The sequence below is a fragment of the Eretmochelys imbricata genome, chromosome 18 (genome assembly GCF_965152235.1).
Source record: "Eretmochelys imbricata isolate rEreImb1 chromosome 18, rEreImb1.hap1, whole genome shotgun sequence".
NCBI classification, from domain to species: Eukaryota; Metazoa; Chordata; order Testudines; family Cheloniidae; genus Eretmochelys; species Eretmochelys imbricata.
In genome coordinates this window covers 18897692-18924803 of record NC_135589.1, presented here as the reverse complement: position 1 = coordinate 18924803, position 27112 = coordinate 18897692, and the positions used below count along the sequence as shown (strand labels likewise).

Genomic DNA, 27112 nt, shown 5'->3' with positions numbered 1-27112 from the left:
AGTTTTGAAAGGGGAAACAATAAGATTAATTTGGTCCCCAAGATCTCAGTCTCCCTGATCCTCCCCTCAACATGATGGTTGTCAGACACCTCTCTGCAGCATTTCCTTGCCAGCACAGTTTCACACATCTTGTTAAACAAATAATTGAAGGCCCTGTTTTAGTGCAGGTTACAACTCGTGTCTGTGAAGCAATCATTGCTTTTCAATCATGTATATGTTCATTGGAGTAGATCAGCCACCATCTGGTGAAAAAAGACACTGAAAAAAACACACACACACATGCACACACATTTGGGGAAAATATTACAAAGCGGCCCCAGTTAAAGAACAAAAGTCCTGACAGGTAAAAACCCTTACCCTTAGGCCACTGGGAGATGGGGTGGGGCTCCCAAACTTCATCCGTCTTGTCGATTTCATTGCAAGCCCCTTGTGGCAGGGAGCCTTTCACTATCTTTTTCTCCAGCATCTAGCACAATGGAGCCCCGATTTCAGTGGGGGGCTCTCAGGATGACTAATACAACACAACATGTAGCTGAATGCAGAGACATATCAGCTCTTGGAGCCAGAATATGCAGCATGATCTGCAAGGGCAGATCCCTGTGTCTAAATGGATCCTGATTGACTCTAATGGGGTTTTGTCCACATAGACCTGGTTGCAGGATTGGGCGTCTTTATTTGCAACCAGTAATCATTACCCTTCTGGTGCACGATAAACCCTACCAGAGCTCCCTCAACCCATCAGACAACTGGTCCACATGACCTCGGATCTTGTCTCCAGCAATGATCACTAGCAGGTGCTTCAGAGGAACATTGCCTTAACCATAAATACAGCTAGCTAGCTGTGCCACATGGGATATGGATGTGGAGGGGAGGGAATATCCCTTCCTTCTCCCACAGACATTTCTAGGGAAGACCCAAACGTCAAACTGCAGACTCTCCTAAATCTGGGGTTATTCACATAGGATTTGCTTGGAGCTCATCTCCAAGTCTGTGGGGTTATTTTAGCCCTCAACTAGCAGACATGTTATTAACATTCATACAAGTCAGGCACAGTCCTGCCAATCCAGCAACAGCTTTTGCCTTGGTCATCTTCCATGTTACCGAACCCCTCATGTCGGCTGCTCAGTGCCAACGCAAACCTCTCATTCTCAGTAGAAAGACCCAGTGGCCGGCACTTACTTTTGGCTTTCTCATTCTTTCGCGACGGTCTCCAGCGAATACACGACTTGTGCTCATCGAGGTAATAGAACCGGACTAGCCCTTTGGAACTGCCCCGGAGTTTGATCATCTGGGTACCAGCTTGCATGCAGCTCATACATCTTTCCACTGGAGAGAGAAATAAAGGACAGCCTGAGTTAGACACAAGACTGAAATTCTTCAAAATTCTGAAAGGCACAACGTGTAGTTAGGCACTCAACTGCCCCAGGAAGTCAAAGGGGGAGGTTCTTTGGCCTCAGTAGCACAGGAAGTCAGACCAGATGATCACAGGGGTCCCTTCTCGCCGACAGCTCCCAGCCGTGCCTTTGAAAAGCTCCACCTCCACATCTAAGGTGGAATCCACAGTAGCACAGGAGGTCAGCACAAGAACTAGGCACCACTTAAGCTGGACTTTCATGATGTCTAGGCCTCCTGCTGACCCTCTGCATGGCGGGGGAATTTCAACCTTTAGGTCAAATGATCAGCAGATGTAAAACTGGCATAACTGTTACCATAAGTGGAGCTACACAGATTTACACCGACCAGCTGAGAGCTGACCTTTAAACTTCCAACTGCCTCTTTGACAAAAAGATAACACTTTCCCCTCCTCCCCACCATTTCTCACTACAAAGTCAGAAGTTTTGGGCAGCAGCATCCCCAGTTAGAAATAAATTTGCTTCCTGGGAAGTGGCTGAATTAGCATCCTGCCTACCCGGAGCCCAATTAACTAAAGGGAAAAAAAATTAATTACCCAACTTGGCCACTCAGAATATAGCAAATATTCTGGAACCTGATAAATAATTCACAAAAGTCCTTAGTGTACAAATTGCTTTAGAACTAAAAACCATTTTTCCACTATAGAGGGGAGGCATTAAAAATTAACAGCACAAAGGTTATTAGAAACACACACTGGATTCAATTCATTTATTTATTTTTTAAAAGGGCCATCTGCTAAGACGAAGGCAGCCTCAGAGGCTACATTCTTATAAAATAGTCTGCAGTTATCTTCTGTGTAATGCTAAGTGCCTTGTACGATAGCCAGAGAGACGCAGAGCTGAACAAAGCATTCCAAAACAATTCCCTCCATCTCCCTAAATGTTCTGTTCTTCGAAGAAGCAACAAACCAACTTTGCACCATTGCTACCTCCTGCATCCCATCATTAGGAACTGAACAGCGGAAGCCGTGAGTCAGTTTGATGCTCAAGTGACTATTACTAGAGCTTGGTAATTGTTTGCTGCTCACCACAGTATCGATACTCACGCTCATTCTCCTTATGCATCATATACTTCTGTAAGATTTAAAAAAAAAACAACCCAACATGCATCACTCTCTGCACTGCTGTGAGTTAGATGCCAATATTCTCAGGCTCATTTCATGGTAATGGGCCATCTGAGCCCAATGTTAAGGTAAGTTCGTAGATAAAAATGAAACAGATTTATTAATAAAAACCAGCAATACGAAGCAGTAGCTAAGTCTGCAATGGAGGGAGTTTCTAATGTGCCAGCTTCAGGGTTAATACTTTAAAAAAAAATTTTTTTTTGAAGATAAATATGCAGTTGCCTTTCTTTGAATGCTCTGGTTATGGCTCCGAGCTCTGAACTCCAGCAGACAATAAAGCACTCCCATCTGCTGCTGAACTATTCAAGAGAGGATCATTAAACTTGGTCTGCTTACAGCTGTGACAGTCGGATAGCAAAAAGCAGCACAAGCTGGCTTCTCCGAGAATATTTAATCAAGTTCAAGGTGCTCAATGGCCTGGGCACAAGGTATCTAAAAGATCAACTAAAGCTCCAGGATGAAGATTGTGGTTGACAGCTCCGCTCCTCAAGCACACTGGAACTTTCTACCATTAGGGTAAATAAAGTTCATCTGTGCAGGAGACAGAGCTTTCTTGGGAGCCAGCCCAAGACTGTAGCCTGAACTGCCCCAGGGACTAAGGATACAAACCGGTCCGCCTTCTATTCAGTGCCATGCACACTTCCTTGACCTGCCTTCTCTAACAAACAGAGCAAGGTGTGTAATATATATTTTAAAAAAATCCAAACCATAAAAAACAAAAAAAAACAACCCTCAACTGCACACTCTCCTCCTAAGGAGAGAACAAAACACAGGCCAGATGTTAGCCGTGTTGCTTGATGCCCTGACTGGAAGGCACTCAGATACTACAGTGATGAGCACCTATACAGAACAGAAAACAAAGGTGGCAGTACAAGAAAAGCAGTAAGAAAAACCACCCCTCCCCCCGTCTGTTTTCATGTGGATTTGAAAAATAGGAGTTCATGGAACACTTTATATTTAGGGTGAGAATATTAAAATGTTGACTGAATACTGAGTACTGCTCAAGGCCCAGAGTGAAGACAGTCCTTGCCCAAAAAGCACTTGAAGTCTAGAACCCAGATCCTGCAAACACTTACACAAATCAGTCAACTTTTAGCACATGAGCAGTCCCAGTAAAACGCCTCGTGTTGTTTAGGTATTTGCAAGATTGGAGCCTAAAGTCTAGTGGTCCAATACTATTTAATATAGTCATTAAAGCTTAGGAGATAAACACTTATCCATCCTACCCTGACATCTGCAGATTGTGGTAGAAGAGAAACCACATCTGAGAACCATGGTGATAAGTGGAGTAGAACAGAACCACCCCTAAGTCTGCAAAACTAAAACTGTTCCCAAATGTTGGCATGTCTCAGATAAACTCATTCCCATAATTTAGAGCAAGATCAGGAGAAAACATGAAGCTGTTAGAAGTTTCTTGCATAAAATGCATGGAAGTTCAGAGGCAAGATTGATTTGCAGTCCTTAACTTGTCTGGTAGCACAACAGGGTACTCCAATGTGCACTGCACTTTGTAGCAAAGTTTGTAAAGGAGAAAGAAATGAGAAATATTTTGGTGTGATTTGAAAGGATAGAATAAATAAATAAAATAAAAATAAATGAATAAGAAAGAAAAAAATCTGGAACAAGTTTAATGTGAATTTATCAGCAATATTCTTTCGGAAATTCCTTTTTGTCTGTTTGAGAAGCAATGGAACAAAGATATGATTCTTTCCAAGTTAAGAAAAATCTTCAAATGTTGCACCCAATGCACAAGTAAAGACACCTGTATCCGTTTAACACCCAGACCATCCAGTGTCACAGAGGCGTTTCTTGTGCAACACTTTTATTTGTTATTCATGGAGTGGATTTAGAGGCACAAAAGACAGTGTGTATGGTAACACCCATTGTTTCATGTTCTCTATGTATATAAATCTCCCCACTGTATTTTCCACTGAATGCATCCGATGAAGTGAGCTGTAGCTCACGAAAGCTTATGCTCTAACAAATTTGTTAGTCTCTAAGGTGCCACAAGTCCTCCTTTTCTTTTTGCGAATACAGACTAACACAGCTGCTACTCTGAAAAAAGACAGCTAGGCACTTAACTGCTATTGAAAGTCAATCTGAGCAGGAGCCTAACTGCTCTTGTGTATTTGAATATCTATTCCCCCAGCCGGCTGGATTGGTGCAGGAGCTCCAGTAATAAGAGTTTCGCTCAATGGCCATGTTTTGACTGTGACTCAAAAGAAGCCAAGATTCAAAGGGGGGCAGGGGGAGCAAAGCTCTTTTAGGTTAGACCAGTGGTCCCCAACCTTTCTGTGGGAATAGCACATTCCTATTCCCAGAAGACTGTGGAGGGCGCCACACATGCCGCCGACAAGCATTTCGGCGGTGCAGCATCCCGCGGGTGCACACAACTGCAAATTCCTACTAACGTGGAAAGAAGGCAGCCCTGGGGAGGTTTGCGGGTGGTGGTGGTAGAGAGAGCAGAGGAATTTCTGGGGTAGGGTGGGGAGCCCAAACATACATTACACTCCTTTCTTAGGCACCTCCTAAGGTCTGGAAGAGCTCCTTCCCCTAGAGGAGATGTGGCAGCTCTACGGAAAGGAGTTCCATGGTGGTATTTATACCAAGGAAAGTTACAGGTAGAAAAATCTTAATGTATGAGAACAGTCATGAGAAGGTGGATAAATATTCCTATGCGCTCAGAGCTCAGCTACCTTCCTTAACTGTTCATTTCTGCCCTTTCACTAACCCCCGCAGCACCTTCCTGCAAACGCTAATTCAGCTTCACAATACTCTTGTGATACAGGGATGCAGCCCTACTTTACAGATTGAGAAACCCAGGTAGAGAAAATATAAATATAAATCTCCCCACTGTAACACTGTAACTTTTCTTACTGCTTTCAGTGGGGGCGGGGGGGGGGGGCAGGGGAAGAGACTGCCTGTACTGGATGCAAGGTAGCAGAGCGGAGGGAGCAGTTGGGTATCTTCACACCTGGGCTCAGATTTTTCTCAGAACATTCAGAAACACAGCTTGGCCCGGTTCCAGGGTGCATCATGCAGCTTTGCTAGCACAGCCAGGCTCCCTAGGAAGGTCAGAAGCCCAGCCGCTCACAGCTCTGCTGAACTTTTCAGCCCAGTTTTGTTAACAGAGTCTGACTTGGAAACCTACAAAGTGCATGTTTTCTGCATCCTGCATGACAACGGTTCATCTTTTCACTGCAGGGGGTGGCAGAGACAGAGAGAGCACCTGCTTAAGGAGAGTCTCATTTCCCTTTCAAGGATCTCCAAGTATGTGACATTTGCCAGCCCGAAGCAGCCCCTGCATGGTCTAAAGCGCACCCCAGCTGTACACGGCTGCAGTCTCATTGCCCTCAGCGACATTAGTCCCAGTTTACACGGGGGAGGAGGAACGAGGCCCACATACAATTTAGACCCCGGTATCCTACTTCAGCTCTGAGAATTCTGTTCCATTGAAGGGCCACAGAACTGGAGGACATATTAAAAAGCCAACCCACTAGCGGCACAATGGCTTCCTGGGAGCTAGTCCTTTCCCTGGCAACTCACCTTAGAGTGCTCAGTGTAAGGTGCCTTGCATTCCACTCACTCTTACCCTGCAGAAATTCACCCCTGAGTTCTGTTACTACAGAAACGTGACGATCTGCCACTGGCTCCAGAGCGGGCTTTTGCCACTAGCAGCAGATGCCCCTATGCTGATGGGTGAGCAGTCATAGCTATGCCTGTTTCTTTTAAATTACCCCTGTGATCAAGAGTGATTGAGGCTCTGCACACAAATGGAAGTGGAGGACAGATGTTCTGCAAATGCTTTTCTTTGCAGCATTCGGGGAGAGAGGGAAAATCTCTTTTTACACAATGCATGGGCTGCTGTTCACTGGGTTGACTCCATTTCAGACAGAGAGCAGGCTATTGTGTTGCAGTGACTGGTACAGTCAGTCGGCAGAGCCAAGGAGACTCACTTATGTCACAGCTGCACCAGGCACAGAGGGCTGCCTTGATAGCAATTTGCACACTTGATTCCAGGACCCAGCTCAATAATTGCCTTTCTCAGACTTCTTCAGCTTCCCTCTACCTGGTTTCTCTTTGTACTCCTGCCTCTCTGTTGCCTCAGTGCTGGATAAACAGGTCTCCTTTGTCCCTGCACACTGTCTCGTCACCCTTGGTGCAAGAGCCTTCTCCTCTGAAGTTCTTGCCTGCATTGACTCACGTCTCATTTCAATTCTCAGCTGAACCCCATTTCTCCTCCCCCGGGCAGACAGCCCTTAAAACATCAGGGAGAGGGGAACTGAGTTACTGGCTGCTTAAACCTGCAAGTGGAGGGATGGGCAGTGTTTGTACAAATGGTACTATACAAAGCAGAGTGTATTGGAATGCTTCCATTATTAAAGCGTACAATCATTAACAAAGAGGTTAATGCGAAAAGAGACACTGGAAACGCTGCAAAAATTAAAAAGCTTAATTTACGGGCAACCTGTTGCTTCTGCAGTTGCTCCTCTGGACTGGAACTATAAGGCTAGGACTATAACAGAGTTTAAAAGAGAACTGGATAAATTCATGGAGGTTAAGTCCGTTAATGGCTATTAGCCAGGATAGGTAAGGAATAGTGTCCCTAGCCTCTGTTTGTCAGAGGGTGGAGATGGATGGCAGGAGACAGATCACTTGATCATTACCTGTTAGGTTCACTCCCTCAGGGACACCTGGCATTGGCCATTGTCAGTAGACAGGATACTAGGCTGGATGGACCTTTGGCCATTCTTATGCTCTTATGTTATGTTAACATCCATTCAACCCACCTACAGGCGGGGGTGCTGCCGAAGCACTGTGCTCCACTCACGATGGTGGTTCTGGCCAGAGTAGAAGCAGCTAGCTCTGATCAGTTTTCAAGCAAGCCCCAACCCAGGCTTCCTTTTAAGAAGTAGATCTTTGAACGGTGTAAGTAATAGAAGGCTCTGTAGGCAAACCCCTTTTCTACAGAGTCTCAGTTACATCTGGGCAAGCCCACGGTTATCGAGTGACAATGCACCAATGTAACAGGAAGCTTTGTTTGTTCTATCATATTACTATACTGTACCATGCAGATATTTATGATATCATTTCTAGCCAGGTGTCCCCTTTTTATTCCCTAAATAATAAAGTGCTCTTACCTCATCCAGCTAGTACAGAATTTCAATCCTGAGGTCAAAGGATTGTGCCACAGCTTATCAGCACTTACAATTAAACACCCAGGAAGGGATCTGAATCCGGGAAAAGGCAACATGGCTCCTTCTAAACACGGCTCCTTCAAATTTACAACGGTGAAGGATTCAGTTTGCTGAAAGTGGACAGTCTGTGAAAAGCGATGAGCCAGGAGGAATTGTTCACACTGCACAAACTCTTGCTGCTAACACCAGATCTGCCCAGTCAACCAACTTACTTTATTTTTTCAGACGGGGTGTTCGGGGGGGGGGGGGGAATCTATGGCAAAATAGGGATTTTCAAAGTCAACGTGTGTTAAGACATACACATTTTATTCAGATTGTCATAAAAATAAAGAAATCAAGAGTCAAAATATAATTCAAAAGTTCTTGAATCTTTCACAATAAAAGAGAGAGACATGCCAGGAACTCATAAAGCAATGAAAGATAAAAGAACATAGGGGCTGCATGCTCTGCAAATGTGTGTCAACATCCTCCTCCCCACCCCAGCTATGGCTAGACAAAGCTGTCATTAAATAAGATGTAAATGTGAAAGCCTTTAAGATACTATTATCTTGTGCAATTAAGCAGCAGGGACTCTGACATTCCCTGTCTTACCAATCTGGCCCATTTTCCATTTCGGCGTAGCCACGATGCTGCCACCAATCCAGAAAAACTCCGCAGCCAAGCGGGCGACAGAAAACTTATTTTGAAGCAAGGGAGATTTGAAGGTGTCCATGTTGGAGACAAAAGGGAGCTTCTGAATTGTATGCCAGGGCTCCAGGCAGCTCTTCCCCCGAGCGGAGGCCAATGTTCTGTGGTTGCAATTTCCAGTACACCACCATAAACAAAAAAAAAACCAACAAAGACAAAAATCTGAAAAAAAAATCTTCAAGCTAATCAGTGAAGTAAAGAGTACGATGTTTCTTCAGGCTGTTTTGTTACACAGCAATTTCATGGTTTAATTTAGACTCTTCCCACCTGCTGCAAAACTGAATATTAAAATACATTCAGTTGTCACTCTATATGACGGGGTTTTGGTTTTGAATCTCGTAGTTAAGAAGGTGTTTTTTCAAGTTTGCTATTTAAAAAGAGGGGACATGAGGAGCTCCAATAGTCCCATGAGGTAAGGCAGGATTTGGAAGAATGCATTCAAGGCGCACAGAAAGACCTCTCAAGCATATTTTTATTTCCTTTCCAAAAGTCATCAGCTGTTGGGAACCCAGCGCACCATTACACCAGCCCTCAGCTGTCGGGAGTCTGTAGGACGCTTCCCCCTTTCAGCTGCGACTTTACACACAGGTGAATTTATCCCTCACACATGCTGGATTTGTAAAGCACTTGAAGTCTCGCTCCTGTGAGGATCAGCCTCTACCTCCTCACCCATGAACAATAATGTCTGTTGGAATAAACACAAAGGACACCGTTCAGAACATCTTCCACGCCACAAGTCCATCCAGGTGCCTGAGTTCTTCATTCTCTTTCCATCTCTGTGTGCTCACATGCCCTTCTCATGTAGCTCTTTCAAAGCCTTGCTTCAAACCTTCCTCCCTTTCAAGCCTCAGACGGGTCTTTTGAATATTCTAACTGGCATGTTTAGAAGAGGAAGACTATTTCTTTCCGGCCAGGAGAAACCACACACAATCCAAACACAGCAATACATGTCCGCCTGTAATCCTAAATCCTCCCTACGCACTAATCCTAAAGCTCTGGCTTCTGCCCTATCCAGTCATGGCATTTAGGGGGCACATTCTGCAGCCATAGAAAAAGGAGAAGGGGGAGGGAAAAGGAAAAAACACCACCACAACAAAACCTCCGATTATTTTTCCTCCAGTCTAACTTGGCAGCCTCTCTCCAACTGCACAGCCCATTCAAGAGTGCCAAGCCCTAACGAACAGACGGCCCCCAAAATACGCCTGCTCAGGACACCAGCCAGCCAGTACAGCACAAGCACGGCTAGCGGGGCATGGAAAGAGCATTCCAAGTGCCGGGAAAAAGGCAGAGCTCAACACTGGCAAGGTTCCTCTAAACCATAAAGCTGCCATTTCTCATCCAGTGGGAACCTTCCAGGAGAAACGTCTCCCTAAATCTTCAGAGTAGCTGCATTCACCTTTTGGAACGGTGTCAAGTTTTTCTTGCCTACAGTAGATCATGGATATGCACCCAGTTCACTCCTGCCATTCCTGGGCCAGACGGGGAGTGTAATATGCATCTTACGGCTTCGGTGGCGGCGGGGGTCTGCCTGTCAGTTCTGTTTAAGAACAGATCCACTTACCTCTCTGGGTGCCGAGCAAGACCTTTGCATATTAAGCAGCACTCCCTAAAATATCCTCCACTCCCCATTTCACAGCTCAGTGGAGCTGCGGAATAGCTAAACCTAGAAAGAAGTGACTCTCAAAAAGGAGGAGTTTGACAGTCTTTTTGCCTCAAGTCCAGAGTTCACATCTCAGGACAGGGTCACAAGTTGGGATGGACTGCTGGTTTCCCAGCTTGGAGATCTGTTCTGAGTAGAATCTGGCACAGCACAGGGGGAAGACTGCTGATTGGGACTGGAGGGAGGATGAGGAGCACATGTATGTGCTCATGAGCTTGCCACAAACACCTTGCGGCTGCCTCATGTCATTTCTCAGGACAGAGACAGTGGAGACTGCACCAGACTAGAGTCAGGAAACCTGGGTTCTACAGCTGGCTCTGCCACTGGCTTAAGTGCATGGCCTTGGGCAAGTCACTCCCCTCCCAACTTCTGGGTCTCAGGCTCCCCATCTGAGGAATGGGGACTTCCTTTGTGGTGTGCTCCGAGATCTATGGATGAAAACCTGCTGCTTTGGAGAGAAAGAGGCAGGGGTCCACACAGCCTGGTTCTAAAGACACTTGAATCTTTTTTAAGGGGAATAACGGCCCAGTGGTCAGGGCACTAGTCTAGGACTTGGAAGAGCTGGGTTCAATTCGCTGCCCCACCAGAGGCTTCCTAGGTGCTGCTAGGCAACCTCCTTAGCCTCTCTGGGCCTCAGTTCCCCCATCTGTACAATGGGGAAAATAGCACTTCCCTGCCACACGGCACTGTTGGTAGGGTAACTACATTAAGGACTAAACTGCTCAGCTACTACACTGATGGTGGTACCAAAGACGTGGTACACCTGAGGCCCTGCCTGTGCTTGCAGCAACATGTAGAGGTCCTGCAGTTGCATGCCACAGTGAAAGGCTCCAGCAAGGTGGAGGCAGCAGAGAAAAGCTCTGGTAGCCGGACGCTACGCCGCTTAAAAACAGCAGCATAGACAGGGGAGGCACTGTCTGAGCGTTTAGGGAACACACCTGACGGTGCAAGGCATTCTTCTTGCCTCACCACCTACACTGCTAGCTGAGCGCGCAGTGTCTGCACTCGTGTTTGTGTAAAACAATCCGAAATGCCTGTGCCACAGTACCTGGTGGGGTGTTACAGAACATGGTGCCTGCTGAACTGAGCTAAGATTTAGGACTGTGCTCACCTGCTCCCCCTCCTCTCCCAAGAAAAGAAAGGGTGTCCCATCGAGCGCCTTCATTCCCATGCACCATTACCACGGCAAGTCTGAATCCCAGGGGAGAAGAACGGGCTGCAGTGCTCGGAGTGCTAAATCCTGGGAGCTGGCTCGCCATGCACGAGGAGCAGCACTCTTTCTAAACAGCAACATTTGCAGCAGGGACACCCTAGATTCAGCATTAACCATTCATGTGATATCAATCTGGGCACGGGGTGGGAGGGAGGTGGAACAAAGCTCCTATAGCAGCATTACGCAAGATATTAAGTTGACAGCAGTCCTGAGTTAGAATTCCCTCCCTATAAGCAGACTCTTGAACAAGAGCCTTCAGATGTTTGGTCTGGCATTTCCAGAGCTCAGAACTAAGAAATGCTGGTGGTTTTGAACCCAGCGGAGGATGAGGTGTGGAAAAAGCCATCTTCATATACAGCTAACACTAGATTTGCAAGACAAGCAGAGAGGAAGCTTTCCATCAATGTAATCATTGCAGTTGACAATCAATCAGTCCTTCAGGCCACTTACAAAGAGGCTCACATAGACAGCAAAAACAAACATAATATTTAAAAAATGCAAACAAAAACCCCTCCATCCACTGATCACCCATGGCGGGCACTGGGCAACCATGCAGGGAGGAGATCGGAAATCAAAAAGGGTTAAATGTGACAAAATCCCTCCTCCAACTTCTTCATAGAGCATATTGAGCTGAAGTACTTAGACATAAGCCTATTGAAAAGGGTTTCTATTCTTGCCTCACTTAACATCCTTAGAAAAATCTTCCTCGAGTGACACAACGCACAGATTAAAGCCTTGTTTCTATTGCACTCTTAGAGACTTCCCATTATTCCCAGCAGTCACCAGAGTTTTGTTTGCTTTTTTTTTCCAGTGGAAGTGTCCAACTTTGCTCTGTGGTGTAGCTAGTAGCAGAACTCTAAAGTCTTCAAGAGCAGTGCTGTGATGTTGGGTAGTCTTAATCTAAGTGACTTCTATAGCAAGAGTCAAGGAAAGGGGTAGTTTCCTAAGAGAGACATGAGCACCTTTGAGAAGATACAGTACATAAACAAGGATCATGTAAGAAAAGGACAAGGAATGGAGATCCCGAAGAGTGAATGGGTATGTGACATGATTCACCCATCAATGCTTGGGAGTATCTCCAAAATGCTGGTTCTGATGCTTCATGAGATTTCTAGACACATCTCCCCTCCCTCCCCAAAAAAAGTTTCAAGAGAACAAAGAAGAATTCACCATGTTTCTGGAACTTCCAAGCCAGAAATACAGCCCAAGTAGCTTCTCGGCTTTTTACAGGTCTCCAAGGGACAGCAAGGACCCCATGACCCACAGAAGAGCACTGGAAACTAAAGCCATTAACAGCTTGGTGGGTACCCCAACTGTGACAGAAATTATGTAAATCTAAGAGAGAGACTGGAGGGGAGGGAGAAGAGAGCCTGTTTAGAAGTGGCGGCATGTGAAATGTGTAATCAAAAAACTAGGACGTTAAATGCAAGAGTTTCCAAGCAGCAACATTTCAAATGAATAATTATGAGAGACGGTAACTTAGCCAAGAGACACAAGAGATTCTGAAACCCGATAGAGGGGAAATATATATATATATTTTAAAACCCACCATAAGTAAATGCAGATACTTTTCTAATCCGTTTCTAATTAATTAAGGCACAGATCCAGGTCCACCTCCCTTCCCCCTCCCCCCTCCCCCCCCACCTACCCAAAATCATGTCCATGTTGACTACCCTCTCACAGCAGAAACAGTCATGCCAGGAGCACAAGAGAGATTGACCTGGTCACCTAAAGTCATGACACTAATGAGGGGCTCAAGCTTTCAAAACGCAGGGTTTCCACTTCTGCCTTTTCCCAGGAGAAACTGTCTTCCCATTCCTGAGAATGCAAGCAAGCGCCTCTCAGACAGCGAAGGAGAGCAGCATCTCCTAGTTTCAGCCTGTCTTCTGTCAGGCTGGTTGCCCTGGAGTCGTTTCCCCTGTGGTGTGTCCTGCATGTCTCCATTCCAATACCCTTTTGTCTAACAGAAAGGGGAGTAATGTAGACAACAGTCTACTCCATGCCTCGCCAATCTAGGCCAGGAGTTGGGAAAACCCTGTCTGGTGACACCAGGCAGCACAAACTGAGATTTTCCAGGAGCTACAGAGCCAGAAGGAACCACCAGCAGCAATAATGAACATTAAGGGGTTTTTTTTTAATTTATTATTTTCTGTGAGAGTCCCAACTTCTCTCTACAAGAGACTTCAGGGGAAGACACCACACGTGCCTGTGACAAATCCATCACTGAGTTGGCCACTGGGTCCCTCAGAGGAACAGGTTCTGTCAGTGCTGCAGCCCTTGCTATGAGGGGGAGTGGATTAAGGAAAAAGAAATGTCATCAGGGAACCAAGTCTTTTAATTGGTTATATTTCTAGTTTAGTTCCTTTCTGGGCAAAGCAACCAGGATCATGCACTTAAGTAAACAGATGTATGTTAGGCCCAGTCTGGATACCGAATAGTTATCTCAGATTAAAAGCTCCCTGGCGCTGTCACTTTCACACAGCTCCATCAACTCCCAGGGGAAAAGTACCCACAGATGTCTGAAGACACATGCAGAGTCATGGCTGAGTTTCCTGCACCCCCCGGTTCATGAATTGACAGGCTGAGGAGGCATTTTCACAAGACCAGCTGGGTCACAGCAATACCATGACAGTTTATAAGCTGCTTTTTCCTTAACTCGAACATTTAGAATGGTTATATGTCTTTAAATGAACTTCAACATGGACACAATCGGAGTAATATCCGACTACAAACTGCGACACCAGATGGGCAGCAGCACTAAGCACTCTAATCAATCCATGGTCATGCTTGAAGCCACATATCTTCCCCATGGCAGGTGGGGATTTTGTTGTTTACTGTCTCATACACATTCACCCAGTTTTTAACATTGCATGAACTAAGCCAAAGCCCGGCAACCTCACACAGAGCCAGAGCTGACCTAAGTGGCTCAGTTATATCACACAATACACCTCTTTAATTTGCACAAATTTAAATGGCAAGCAGTCCCGTTGAGAGCAGTGTTACAGCTGAAACCCGACACACTCCATTGTGCATTCTGCAGCCTAAGACAACTTCAGCACTGGAATTCGTGACAGGGAAAACCTCCAGAGGGTCGCTTCAGATGAGCAGCCATAAATTTGGAGATTTTCAGTGCTTCCTGATTTCAGCCAAAAGTTGGAAATGTTATAAGTAACTAGTCTACTGCATGGTATTTCTGCTAACAGCCTCTGCACATCCTAGCTTTGACAGAAACACAGGGAAATTCCAATTTTACAATAAATAAATAAAAAATAGATAAGTATGTATTGAGCTGAGCCTTGCAAAATTCTACTTAATCAGTCTCACTTTGGGTGAATAATTTTTTTTGGAGGGTGCAAATGGAGGCAATTTTCATTAAGTAGTTTTCTTGTAATGGTGGAGGCCAGGTAAGCAGATTTTGTGCCTAGGTTAGTGAATTTTCCAAGGCTGATTATGACAAATCCTGAGTTATGCAAAATCTCACAGTTGTCACTGGGCTGCACAGTGTGGCCACTCAGCCATCCACAGGGATAGAACTCCAGTCAACCTGCTCCATGATCACAAGCTAACTTCTAGCAGAATAGGGCATGTGGCACAGCTGAGCGCTTCCAATTCCATTTGGAAGAGGACAATGATATGCACACACTATTTCATCACATACACAGGGCATAATCTGGTTTTAACCACTCCACTTGGCCTATCTCTTATAGGAAGGATTTATCTTAATTACCCTACTGGTCACACCACCAAGAACTTCAGGAAAGGAAGTGGTTTAGAGAGGAGGGAGCCAGTGCTGAGCCATGGTATTAGTGAGCAGCTGTCTTTGAGATTATTTAAACCTTCCTTCTAATGAGCTCCTCTGTCACTAGAGAGCTTTCTCTGACAAGATGAGCAGGTTTCACAACCGTATGTACGTAGGGCTGGCTTAGCAGACATGAGCAGGCCCAAGTTAAGACAAGACATGCCTGAATGAGTAACTGCTGAACAAGCTCTAGAAACTATTGTGAAGAGTAAATAAAGGAGGCAGAAACAAACAAAACAAAGTAAGCAGAAACACTCTAAACTGATAGGCTTGCCTTACGCAATTTGCAAAGCAATTGGTCTTTACATGGAAGAACTGTAAATATATACATCTTTCCTTGCTACTAACAAACTGTGGGGTGTGTGACATGAATTGGAAGTGTCGTATCACCCTGTACATAAACCAACTGTGTCTGGACCTAGCCAGCCTGGGCTGAGAGTAGTTACATTCCTAATAAAGTAACCTGAGTGATGAGCTGAAGCTGAACAGAGTTTTTTGTTTCAGAGTAACAGCCGTGTTAGTCTGTATTCGCAAAAAGAAAAGGAGTACTTGTGGCACCTTAGAGACTAACCAATTTATTTGAGCCCTAAGCTTTCGTGAGCTACAGCTCACTTCATCGGATGAAGTGAGCTGTAGCTCATGAAAGCTTATGCTCAAATAAATTGGTTAGTCTCTAGAGTTTTTTGTGTCTCAGAGACCTGGAGGAAGTGTTCTCCCAGAACTGGATGAGGTCTTGTGAATAAGCCAAGTAGTTAAGGCCTTGGTGTGAATTTCAAGAGGTTTGAGTCAGAGAAATGCTGGATGGGTGGACTAGCTGGCAACTGCTCATTAAGTCAGCGTGCCTATCACATTCCTCAAGTTACAAGGACCAGTAGAAAAGGCATGTGTGGTGTTAACTAGTCATTGTCTGTTTTTCTCCCTTTAGAAAGCAGTGCAGCACACGTCTGGTTGGGAGGACAACATTATTTCTTAAGTTGGAAGAGGAGAAACAATCCTAAAACTTGCCAATAAGCAAGTGATTGGCGCCAGGAAACAGGCAATGCACATGGGACCAAACCGCACCCTCAAAGCCTCACCTGGTCATCTAGCAGCCCCAGAGTAATTATCCTCTGTGGAATAGCAAAAAACTTGGTGAGATAATAAATTATCTGAATCTAGAGGGGACTGATGGATAGCAAGGATACAGCTGCAATCAGTCATCCAAGAATTTCAACAGCCAGTGATCCAATGGCCCACTCTGCAATAATGGGGGCTTGGTTATGGATAGGCTGGGCGGCTCACTCCTTATTCAAGGAGGATCTCTAGCTGAACTGGAGAGGTTCGAGGTTAAGAAAACCCCAAGTTTATGCACTAGTAGCCAGATATTAATGGCATCTCCTGCTTTTGACCCCTTTTCTGTTGGAGTGGGATGAGCTGACAAGGTCCACTTTCTTTTATTCAGTGCTGCAGAGTCTTACTTATATTTTCTAATGGCTTGGTGAGTGCCTTGTTGGGGGGGAAAAGGCTTCGGCAGGATATTGTGCAAGTACAGACAGCGTGGAGCAAAGAGGATAGAGGGTTAAAGGCAACATATTCCCCCCCCCCCCCCCGAAAAGAGATAAACCAAGTGCTACAGTTGCTTATATATTACCCACACATCCATCTTACAGAAGAGAACTCCTTCATTAATATGCCTGTTAAAGAACATCCCCCATCTATTCCTCTTTCATATGATCTTGCCCTGCAGGCAAGACTTAAACCCTAGGTCCTATTCCCTGACCAATTAAGAAACCCCTTGCATTTAGCTGTCCATCACTCTTCCCACCCCCCGAACAATAAAAAGTGAGTAGGGAACTCAAGTCACACCTTACATTCCCTCACTCACCAGCAGAAGTCCTAGTGTCCAAGACTAATGCTTAAAGTGCTATACATGTAATGACAGGAGCTGCTGCCTTTACTTAATCAGCACATAACTAGTATCTAATTCACTACCGACTTCAATGGGAAGGTTTTGTAACATACTTTGGGATCTGAAAGGTACTTTGACACCCATGTTCTCGTCTATGGGCAGCATCATCTTAAAAGCAATACAAAGCCAGTTCAATGAGAAGGCGAATTTGGGGGAGGGTGGGAATTATTCTAATGGGGAGGTACAGCTAAGTAAATTTCCATTGCCAACCCAGAAACAAGGGTGGAGGGTGGAACTGGTCAGGAATTTTCCCACGAAACATTTCTCCCCCTAAATCGGAAAATGGCAACTTTCCAAATCTGAAACAGTTCATGGGACAGGGTCGGTTTCGACAAATCTCCAATTAAAATAAGTTTTTTAAAACAAGTTTTGAAATTGTCAAAAACTCCTGTTTCAATGTTTTTGAAATGAAAACTTCGGGTTATTTTTTAAATTCAAAATGACTCTGTTTTGAAATGTTAATTTATACCAAGGTAAAAACATTAAAATGATTTTATATCTAATAAAAAGGTCAGAATTGATATAAAATGTTTTGATTGAGCAGATTCAAAATTTTCATGAATTGATAATCTGTGGCGGAAAAGTGAGGTTTTGACTTTTCAGCTTAATTTGCTAAGGGAAAGAGAAATCAAAATTTCTCATGGGACAGGAACATGATTTCCAGCCCCACTCTAGCAGAGGCATTTTCCAAATATTTGGGTGCTAGTACAAAATAAATAAAACCCATTTCACAGTCATACGCTGTGTGTCTTTATTGCCTCGTCTGACTCTGGGTTTGAAAACTGACACTCTAATTCCTGTGACGCATCACTCTCTGAGGATTAGAGCCAGCACTCGTTAGCACAGCAGTGAAGGAATAAGGCTGGCTGGCACCACGAGAGCACCCACATCTTTCATTCTCGGCAGGAATCTGAATGGAAATCTCATAGTTGAAAGTCATCTGCATGCACTGTAACATTTGTCATATTCCCTTGCAACCCTTTGTGGAGTGCAGATGTGTGCAACACAATCAGAGCATTCATTTGCCTAGCAGAATGAAGGCTGCCAGCCTCATTCTTAAAGACTATATATTCGACTAGCTGAGTTTCCTCTGACATCAGGTACATACATTTGTAATAACTGCCAAAGACCATGCAAATTTCAGATTGGACTATTCAGTCACATTGCAAACTATCTACATCATAGGCTGCAATTCCCACTGTCTCTCGTAGACAAAAGGATGCCAACGAGTGGCAATTTGACAGAGAGAGTGAGAGAAAGAAAGAACAGAATATGGGTCGGAAGAGTTCTGACACCTCTGGATGGCTTGTGCCAGAGCTACCATATCAAAGAAATCCATACAGACCGATCTTCTTAAAGACATCAAACCCAAGTACTGATTTTTTAAAAATCTATATTATCTCATTCTCTTTAGAAACCCAGATAAAATAGACAGCCTCCTGCACACACAAACATACCTGCTATCCACTTGACCCACTTCATTGCTAAAGGATTAGAAAGCATTAACCTATAATTGCCCAGTAAGTAGGTCAGCTAATAAGAATATTCTCTACCAGCCCCAGAGAAGCCTATTGTTAAAGTCAAGAATGAGAAAGGGGACTATGACTTACCAGTGCAAGATCACAGGGCGTTCTCAACAACAGATGCATTTTGCCCTCCTTATTTAGCGGTAAAGCTAAGGCCAGCAATTGTTTTATAGATCTTAGTGAGGCCTCATCTGCACCAAGCAGGTTTATTAAGGAAGACACCAGAACGTAACCAGTGTATTTTGCTGAAGATTTTTCTGCCACAAAATAAACGTGCAGGAGCTAGAGATGAGGTTGTGAACAACACTCCTAGCAAAATAAGCCGGGCTCTTTCAGCCTCCTCTTTCTCAGGGGAGAAAGTGTCTTTCATCATTCTTTCCCTTCTCTGTATGGGTCCAATAACCTGCTCCCGAAAAAGAGACCCCACGACACTTCCTCTTGGCAGCAAACTCACAATTGTCTTTGGAAAGCAAAAATATCCCAGACAGGCAGATTCTTCAGCAAGATGTACACTCTGGGGTATCTCTGCTACAGCATGAGCCCCCAGGCAAGGCATATGCCTTCTTACAGGCACGCTGCACCCATACACAAAGAGATATCCCCTTTATGTGCAGCTTTATGTGGAGACTTATGTGAGGAATCTGTTTGACAGCTGAAAAAAATGGACCAAATCAGCAGAGAAAGAACTCCGGCTTTCAAGTACTGAAGAATGGACGGTAATGTACAAGAATTAGGCTTCAAAACCACATGGCCCTAAAAGCAGAGCTAGCAGGAGCCTGGCCCATGCTCCAATGGACTGCATGGCCCTATACGACTTTTCCGTGTGGGATTCCTCCTGCAGGTGCAACAATTGTAGCAGAAGAAGGGAATGTTGCAATTTCTGTGCACAGATTCAGTAAGCTTTTGGAGGGAGGAGGATTTTCCCCGCAATGCATCCATCCTTTATAAGGATTTCTAGTGTATTCCCTGCTATTTGGGGGAAGTCGTAAAGGAAACTCAGTTTAAAGAATTAAGAGCCAAGCAGTGTGTGGATGGACAGACAGATGGATGGAAGATTTCAGAGTAGCAGCCGTGTTGGTCTGTATCCGCAAAAAGAAAAGGAGTACTTGTGGCACCTTGCTGTCTCTAAGGTGCCACAAGTATTCCTTTTCTTTAGACAGATGGAAGTAGCTGGCTTCATTTCTATGGAAGCTCATTGAGAGGAGACTCACAGGTATTGGAGCCTAAGTAACCCATCACCCACCGCAATAGCGCAACTCAAAGGGGCTCTGCAAACAGTGAGACAATTGTGGGGGTCGGGGGGCGCAGGAACGGGACGGGACACAGGAAAGGGAGAACTATCAATTTAATTGCTTGGCAACACTTCAGCCTAACAGGAGTTCCAAGCAATGTGCCATCACAAAGTACTTAGGGTTCCTTTTTAGCTTGGTTTCATTGTTTCATGGGCTTGGACATGGAGCAATTACACATGCACTAGTACAGATTTTAGACTGTGATACCGCTGGCGTTGCCCCTATCATAGGCACCGTGACATGGCCTCAATAGGGTTGCTCGAAGCAGAGAGCATTTTTATAGGAACATACACATAGGGTCAGTCCCCAGCTATGACTGCTCCCCCAGAGCTAGAGGATTCCTTCTCTCTTATCTCGATGACAATCCTGGAAGTGGCCCCTTTAGCCACATTAGGAAGTTCCTTTTCAGGGCTCATTGACTTTATTTATGCTTGTCACCTACCAATTTTTAAAAGAGTTTCTCCTCTCATTTTACATATAATTCAATCTGTAGCCATTTGATTATAAAGCAGTCTTTCGGGGCCTGGTCCTTGATTCTGGAACTTGCCCTCTAGAGGTCAAGTAGATTGGCTTTCATGCTGCAAAGCTCACTTCCCCCAGCTCCAAGTGTTTGCTGGGAAAGGTGGCTGGATGGGCGGACAGGGTAGTGTCCTACTGTGGCTGGCTTTGGGAAGCTGTTATATTTTGAACGTTAGTGACACACAAATTGCAAACGTGAGTGGAAGTGCCTCCTCAGGACTGATGGGAGCATTTTTAAATAAATAAAAGAATAGTGAAAGTACCAATGTCTATTTTGTAGCGAGGCAAGCTATGCATGCAGAGCAGGACTTTCAAGAGAGCCCATGGGAGTTTCAGAGTCATTGAGATTTGGGTGTTTAACTTTCTTAAGCTCCTCTGAAAATCCCAGTCAAACTGCACAGCTAACAGGAGTCCTTACAGGAAGCTACTATTCTTTCTAGCAAGGAAGTGGAAGAGCAACAATGTCACATTCCATATCATCAGATTATGTCAATCTTTAGCCTGCACAGTCAAGGCAAGGACTGTGTGATCAGACAGCAAACTGCCTGCAAAGCAGAGCCTAAGAAAGTTATAGGACCTAAAGTCCCAATGAGCCACATAGGCAGACCCTTGTGCTTTTAAGAGCTGATGTAATGATTTGTGTAAAGAAAAATCAATTGTAGTGTACACAAGAACAAGCTTTATTGGGTCTATAAGTTCCAGGAACTACAACAAATATTCCTGAGTGCCATTTCCTGGTACCTGAACTATTTACAAATACACAGATATTGGGTATTCTGGTAATGGTGCCAGTCTTCAGCACCACTGACTGCCAACAGGGCTCCAGGCCAGTATAGGGGCCTGTCCTTGCGGAGCTCATTGCAGGACCAGGGCCTAGCCTGTCTAGTTCTGGACAGTGAGAGCAGCACCATTCAGCGGCTCTTCTCTGGCCAGGTTTTTCTTAAGATTCATGAAATAAAATTGGAAATGTAGAGTCACACAAGAGAGGGCTAGGAAATAACACAATGTATTCGTTATTCAGGGCAGCTCCTTCCAAATGCACACAGCTCATCACATACATTCCACAAAAATGAAAACCTAGTGAGATCCAGTAACTTCCTGCAAAGGTTTATTTGTTTTCAGTAGTCAGACAAAATAAAGCTCCATTTGCAAACTTATTTTTTGTATATTAAAAAAACCCAAACAAAGCATTTCCCTCATTATTAACATGCAAATTTATGTAAAAGGCAGTCCCTGATCCTGCAGTCACTTGAGCCCCATGTATAAATTTACTCTCAGGAATAGCCCCATGTAATAGTTAAGCATTTGCAGGATCAAGATCTATTATCAATATATCCATTTAATAATCACAGTGGAGTTACTTCCTTCATGGCATCCAAAATACTCCAACACATTCAAATAAATAAAAATCCCTAATTTATCTTAAGTGAGTGTTTATCCCTGGCTTTTAAAGTCTCCAAATAGCTTCTCTCACCTAGAGGAAGGCTGTTGCTTTAATAAATACACACTAAGGTTTTTATCATGTTTTACCAATTAAGCATTATAGGTGTACCATGGATTTGTCCCTAAGGCATTTAAAAAAAAAAAAAAAAAAAAAAGGATGAAACAGGGTCTGACATTTTAAAATGCCTTAATTAAATTCTGTTACCACTACAAGCAGCATTATCCCTTTTCCATTTAAAATATATATCAGCCTTGCAATATTTATCTAGCTTTCTGCCTACAAGGATATAAAAAGAGAGAGCTACTAATGAACTCCACTAAGAATTCTGAAGCTATTTGGTAGAAAAATTTCAGCTTTCAAGATCACTTTAGTGAAACAAGGAACAAAATGTGTATTAACTATTTTACATGAAAATTTTAAAAGTGCAAGTTTGCATGTTTGCAAGAGAAATGTCAGGATAGAATATCCTTTCCCCCCCTCTATGCCCGAAATAGGGACTATAAATCCTGCTCTAAGGTCACCTTGTTTGCCAACCTCTCGCTGACATAATAAGATACCCTACACCATCACCGAGGTAAGATCTTAAACTCTTTACATCCAAAGATCTCTCAACACTTTACCATCTGTTCAGTGACAGGAGTAACAAACATGGGAAAGGAGATTTAGATGAGAAGAAAATCAATCTATCACTGTTACTGAACCATTAGCCTCACACCAAAACACTTTTAAAAAGTGGAACAAAGTCAGAGCAAGACAGATTTAAAGACAGCAAGCAAAGCCCTCTTCACAGAGATGCACTACACTTGTCCACCACTGCAAGTCTTCGTGAGCTCACTAGCTCTGCTCACCTAGCTGGGAGAATGGCTCCCTGAATCTAGTGTATGTGGAGTCAACTTGATCAGGGAACAAACCTGCTGCTCAAGTCACCATTCCCCAAGGCAGCAGTCGGGGCGGTAGTCCCCACCAACTCCCCTGTGGGATTTGCAGCCGCACTACCTTAAAGGAAACGGGAATCCCACAGATGCTGCAGCTTTATTCCACATGTAACAACTCTCTCTTTCAGGCCTTTTATACCAAGGGTTTTATGCCTCATCAAAAAGGAACAAAGATTGTGACTCAGAGGACTGAGACACTAAGTGGAAGCTCCAAACTGCAAGGATGAGACTTGACCTATTGCCTAGGGCAGGGTGTGAGAACTTGTTTCCCCCATGCCAGACACTGAGGCAAGCAGGTCTTTGAAACAGCGTTTCCTGTGGGAGGAGCCCACTCTCCACCCTCCCTGAGTGTACTCCCTAGCTCTTGAATTACCCAGGAGTCAGCCATCTCAGGGAGACACTCTCAAGGCTGCTGGCTTCCCCCCATGCTGTAGATCTAGATGCAGTCCTAGAAAGCTTCATGTCCTAAAAGCCCAGGCACTGAAGCTTCCCAGCTCAAGGACTGTAATGGGGCTATTTGGGTCCCTTTGGTTAGTGGTTACCGGTGCTTGACAGACAGTGTGCGACTGCAGAACAAGGAGGAAAGACCACGGAGAATGCCAGTGAAACGCAAAAGTAGGCAGCTGCTTACAAAAAGTAAGTCACTTAATGGATTTTTACATAAATTAAAAACCCCACAGTCAGACAGTGTGCAGAACAGGGCTAAGGAATAGCACTGAGGTCCCCGCTATTCCCTGCAGGGTCTGAATGCACTGGCTTTCCTTTGCTGCTAGCTAAGATACCCAGTACAGCGGCCAAAGGCAGGTCCTGGTGTGAATGGTGTTGGCTGCTAGGCCAGCTTCTCTCCCCTCCCATTGGTCTTCTGAGCAGCAAAGGATATGAGTTCTGTGTGGACTGGGCCTACATCCATCTTGCGAATTTGACCAGTTACACTGGTCCCTGAACTTGCACAACTCTAGCTCTCTGAGCCTCTACCACCCTGGATCAAACCTGTATCTCCCTTGTGGCAAAGCACTAATGAGCATATAGGGAGAGCTCCTTTTTTCCCAGCAGCAGAGGGAATGAGTAATAGGTGGGACAGCATACTGAATGGAAACAGGTCTGCAAAGCAAACCACGGAAGTGCAAATACAATGCCCTCCACTTCTCCCCGCATCCCACTTAGGTCATCATCAGGGTTGGAACCAAGATGCACTTACTTTGCAAAAAACATGAGCTTCTTCCATTAGAGCTAAAAGAGTAACTCCTCTAGCTGGTAGCTGTAGTAGGCTGTTATCCTATAGTAGCCCAGCTCCCGCTCCCCCAAGGGGTACGTGACTCACACTGTGTTTGTGTGGGTCAGACAAAGAATCGAGTCTTTTCCCTCCACTGACTCATTCCTATTTTCTGGAACTAGGGAATCCCATATTTAGGGCCTCATTGTTTTCTTCACCTTCTCTTCCTAGGCTCCTCACCAGATTTCTTAGTCCTCCTGCTCTATTTACACATCTGTGTTATCCGTAGCTCCGTCTCCCCACTTCCGGGCCTTAGACCCCTGTTGTGGATGTGTTAATGCTGGCTGCTGCTGCAGGGAGATAGCAGGAGTTCTGAAATCCCTTGGAGAAGTCTGAGATAAATGTGCTTCCCTAGAGAGTCAAGCTGATCACTTATCCACCAGGGCAGCAAAACTGGTGCCAGGCTTAAATACACAAAGGAGATGGAGTACAACATAAGGTCTGCTTTGCTGCCTCGGAGTAAGAAAGGCTGGTGGTATACATGGGGATGCGGCTGCGGATACCCTGAGAAGAAGTCATAAGAACCTATCCTCTGGACTGGATGCAGTCCCCATGAGCCACTGCAGAGTGTTTGCACAGATGTGAGACATCTAGTAGGTGGGAGTGCCGAAGGCCCAGATCCTGAAAGGTATTTAGGTGCCTAACTCTCATTGATTTCAAGGGGAGTTAGGTGCCTAAATACCTTTCAAGATCTGGGCCAAATTCCCCCTGCAGGTGATTCAGATGCTACCCTTGGCCCTGAGAGCAGCTTGCCAGAAACCACCATGTGAGGGACCTAGAACTCCCTCTGCAATGATGCATAGCACATGGTTTGTATTTAATTCATCTTGGAGCTGCAGGGTCCCATCTGTGTCCACCCTCAATAAAGAGCCCCCCTTTCTACTCATTACAATCAAGTCCTGTCTCTTTTCCACTACAATGGACTTTACAAGGGTCTGCTAGCAGGCAGTCTCAACCAGAACCACTGATCTGAATTGTTCAAATGGCAGTGGGTTGGGTAAAAGGGCATTTAGCTCTGAAGCACCCCTGTATTCTGGATTCACCCAACCAAAACAATGCTAGTCTTGCTCATCCTTACTGCCAACCTACCTTAGGAACTGTGGCTGATGCCTGGTTTAGGCATTTCTTTCTGCCTGGTTTAGGGGACAGGGTGTTCATTGCTTCACTTTTACTAGTTATGAATACATTCAGCTGACACGTTCTTTAGTTGTTTCTCATCTGTAACTTTATGTCAGGCTCGGGTTCACATCCCTCGTTTACATTTTAATGGGAGATCACTCATGATGGTGGTATAATAAGATAGAGCAGGAATCGTATAATCTCAGTCTATGGGACAGTTTATAACATCCTACTGATAATGTTTATTCTGAGCAGAAGGGAAGCATGCAGCATTCAGAGCAACGGAAAGAAAAATGGGATCTCAAAATGCTGGCACTCCCTACACTGCAGTGGCATTTTCTTAACAGATGTGCCTACGGCAGCGTTAATATTCTGTCACTGACCAACAGAAATTCAAGCTGTCTTAGCACATAGGTTCTCAGCTGGGGAAAACGTTAATTAACCAGCTGTCTTGCTGGCTGAGTCAAACCGTTATAGGTATTCCCTGTAAGTGCAGGATATAGAGTGCCGAAAGACAGCACGATATAGTGGATGGCGCATGATACGGACCACCGGGACCTGAGTTCTGATCCTGGCTCTGCCTGTGACTTGCTCTGCAGTCTTAGGCAATGGCTTAGGAACCAGTCCTGCTCCTGCTGAAGTCAAGGGGCCTGATTCTCCTCACACACCAGTGCCACTCCCTTGAGTCCAATGGAGTCACTTCTGTTTTATGCCCATGTAACCAAGAGCAGGGGTGGTCCTAAGGGGCTTTTCCATTGACTTCTCTGGGAGCAGCACTAGTTTAAATCCTGCTTGCCCTGCTCACTGCCATTCATTCAGTGAATAAGAGGAGAAGGAATTGACCCTTTGTCAATAAAGTTCTTTTAATCATCCACAGAGCAGCTGCACCAGGGAATTCAGCAGTGCAAGCTTCCCCATCGATATGTTCCGGAAATCCGCTCTAGGGACAAGAGGGGAGTTCAGTTTCCATGGCCTAGTCTATCCTTGGCCCCTTGGCTGCCAGTGGTGGTACCATCAGATGCCAGGCAAGAGAGTGCTTTTGAGAGCATGAATGCCTGTTGGCTAGAATCTATGCATTCCTCAGCACTCACCAGACCATACCAGTAACTTCCAACAGCAATGCTTTGATCTATGTTCCCCCAATGAAGTTAAAAAGCTCCATATCCCTCTGATGTATCTATTATGCCCCGTACTGGCCTTCTGAGCCCTACAGCCAGATTACTCAAGGCAGCAGAGGGTTATACACTATTGCTCAGCGCCGTACTCCAGCACAGGCTCCCCCTGACTCTCAAGCTCAGCATTCATTGGCTTTCTTTGCTATTTAAGATTAAGCCTAGCAGGAAAACTACCATTACTGTAAACACAAGGTAGGATTTTCAAGAGAGCCAAAGTAATTTGAGAACACAATTCCCACTGAGAGCTCATTTGACTTCTGCTCCTAAATCACATAGGCTCTTTAGAAAATCATAGTATTCATCATACTGAAGTCCTTCGCCAGTTTTTATTCAATCCTTACTCAGGCACAGCTCCCATTAGACCGAGTTTTATACCAGCAAGGAATTCTTCCTGCCAGTCTGGCTGTTTCCCTTGGGCGGTGCAGCCCTGGGCCTCTTCAGCACAAAGTATATGCTGAACTATATACTCTCCAGTGCAGCAGCCTAAGGAAGCGAAGGGAAATCAAGGCCAGCACTCTCCAGAGACGTTCACTGGGGAAGCTGTTTTGCCAAGAGTGGCGGAAGTCTCCCTAGCAAGAGGTGTTGGGGGGAGCTGAGACTTCTCTAATACTAGGAGTACTTGTGGCACCTTCGAGACTAACAAATTGGTTCGTCTCCAAGGTGCCACAAGTCCTCCTTTTCTTTTTGCGGATACAGACTAACACGGCTGCTCCTCTGAAACTTCTCTAATACTGCCTTCCTTCCCCTGCGGGGAGCACAAATCCTGAACCACCCGAGCCATAAACTCA

The 27112-nt window shown here is 45.0% G+C and overlaps 1 protein-coding gene across 1 annotated transcript in view; it reads right to left on the bottom strand.

Moving 5' to 3' along the window:
• Nucleotides 1-27112, bottom strand: part of PLCH2 (phospholipase C eta 2) — a 284031-nt gene that overhangs the window by 100986 nt on the left and 155933 nt on the right. The window contains exon 2 of the mRNA XM_077837140.1: nt 1180-1326. Coding sequence (XP_077693266.1) covers nt 1180-1326 — 147 coding nt within the window. The remainder of the gene's footprint in view (nt 1-1179; nt 1327-27112) is intronic.